The 1,770-nt window shown below is 60.0% G+C and overlaps 1 protein-coding gene across 1 annotated transcript in view; it reads right to left on the reverse strand.

Moving 5' to 3' along the window:
• The window catches only part of ZC3H3 (zinc finger CCCH-type containing 3), a gene marked incomplete at its 5' end in the record, with an annotated part of 128,187 nt that extends 126,625 nt beyond the window's left edge, over nt 1-1,562 (reverse strand). The window contains one exon of the mRNA XM_017837377.1: nt 186-1,562. Within this exon, the coding sequence (XP_017692866.1) occupies nt 186-1,562 (1,377 nt within the window). The remainder of the gene's footprint in view (nt 1-185) is intronic.
• Between the last annotated feature and the right edge of the window lie 208 nt (nt 1,563-1,770).

Below are 1,770 nucleotides of genomic sequence, written 5' to 3' on the forward strand. Positions count from 1 at the left end.
GGGAGGTGTCGGGGGTGGAATTCCATGATCTTTAAGCTCCCTTCCCACCCAAACCATTCCATGAGTCTATAAACACACACTCCAACCCTCGTCGGAATTCCACAGCCGCAACTCCCACGAAACCCGCGGACGCGAAATCCAACCGGCGTTTTCCGACGGCGCCCGGAAAAACCCCCCGGACTCACCCCACGTTCCCTTTCCTCTTGATGATCTTGGTCCGACTCTTCACTTTATAGCTGGATAACAGGGCCTCTCCAAAGGATTTCCCTGCTCCGAGACCCACGGAAGCGGCGCTCGGAGCCACGGGAGCACTTCCGGGACACGGAATGTCGGGAGGCTTCCTGTGATCCTCGCTCCTCCAGCGGAATGCCGACTTGGAAGTGGAAGGCAGGGCCGGCAGGCTGGAGGCTTTCCACTTGTATTTGTTGGGAGAGACCCCCCCCAGCTTGGATTGCAATCCCGATTTTTTCGCCTTGGCTCCCAAATCCGCCCTGGGGGATGTTTTGGCTCCTCTTTCCGTCCCCCCGAGGCCTTTCCTGGAATTCTCGGCTCGGGGGCTCCCCCACCTCCTCACCAGCCGGCAGCTTTTCCCGGGATTTGCCACCCAGGTGTAGTTGTTCTTGCGGAATTTCGGGGCTTTGCTGGAGACGGGAGACTTGGGAATGACGGGAAATCTGCTCTTCCCTGGAATCACCCCGAGTTGAGCGGGCGGAGAGGGCACCTTGGCATTCCCAAAGAGTTTGGGGAGCAGGGAAGCGTCCTTGGCATTCCCAAAGAGTTTGGGGAGCAGGGAAGCGTCCTTGGCATTCCCAAAGAGTTTGGGGAGCAGGGAAGCGTCCTTGACTTCCTCACAGCTCTGCCCCGGAGACGGCGGCTCCGCTTTGATCCGTCCCGAATTCCCGGCCGGCTCCTGACCCGGAAATTCCAAAGGCTCCTGCGGCTCCGATTTCAGCGTCACGGCGCTTTCGCTGCCGCTTCCAGAGGGGGAAAAGCTGCTTCCAGCCACGCTTCCAGGCAGACACACGGTCCGGGACGTGGAACTAAAGGATATGGACAGGGAAGGTCTTCTCTCTTCCGGGTACGGAGATTCCGGGATACTTTTCCCATCGCCCGAAGGAGCCACCGCCGCTTCCCGCCCGGAAAACTCCCCGGAAGCTCCTACATCTCCAGCCCTCTGTGGCACCTGGATGCCCACAACGATGTTCCCATCCGTGGTGAAATCCACGTGTCTCTCCGGCGACGATTCCGGAGGCTCCGGAGCCGGGTTGTCCCCGTAGCTCCCGAAAACCCGGGATGTGCCGGAAGCGCTTCCAACCTCGGAGGCCGATCCCGGCAGCCGGTTGTCCAGGGAGTATTTCTTCCTCCAGGAGTGGGTCTGGCGCGGGTGGAAATTCCTGGGAGCTTGGAAATTCCTGGAAAAGGCTCCCCTCTGGCCGTAGGCGGCGCTCCGGGGGTTGTTCCACCTGGGAGGTGCCGCTGGAAGCGGCCGCGGAGCATCCCCGTGGATGTTCCTGTGGCTGTTGATGAGACCTGGGAAGGAGGAGACAGAGGGTTGTGAATCCCTTGATCCCGCGGGAATTTGGGAGCCGGAATCACGACAGGCTCCCGTTTGGGTTTGGATAAGCCACGGCGGAAGGAAAAGTCATGGAATCGTGGAATGGTTTGGGTGGGAAGGGAGCAGAAAGATCACAGAATTCCAACGCCTTCCATGGGCAGGGACATCTCCCACTATCCCAGGTTGCTCCAACCTGGCCTTGGACACTTCCAGGG

Source organism: Lepidothrix coronata, unplaced genomic scaffold (assembly GCF_001604755.1).
Source record: "Lepidothrix coronata isolate B3197 unplaced genomic scaffold, Lepidothrix_coronata-1.0 Scaffold302, whole genome shotgun sequence".
NCBI classification, from domain to species: Eukaryota; Metazoa; Chordata; class Aves; order Passeriformes; family Pipridae; genus Lepidothrix; species Lepidothrix coronata.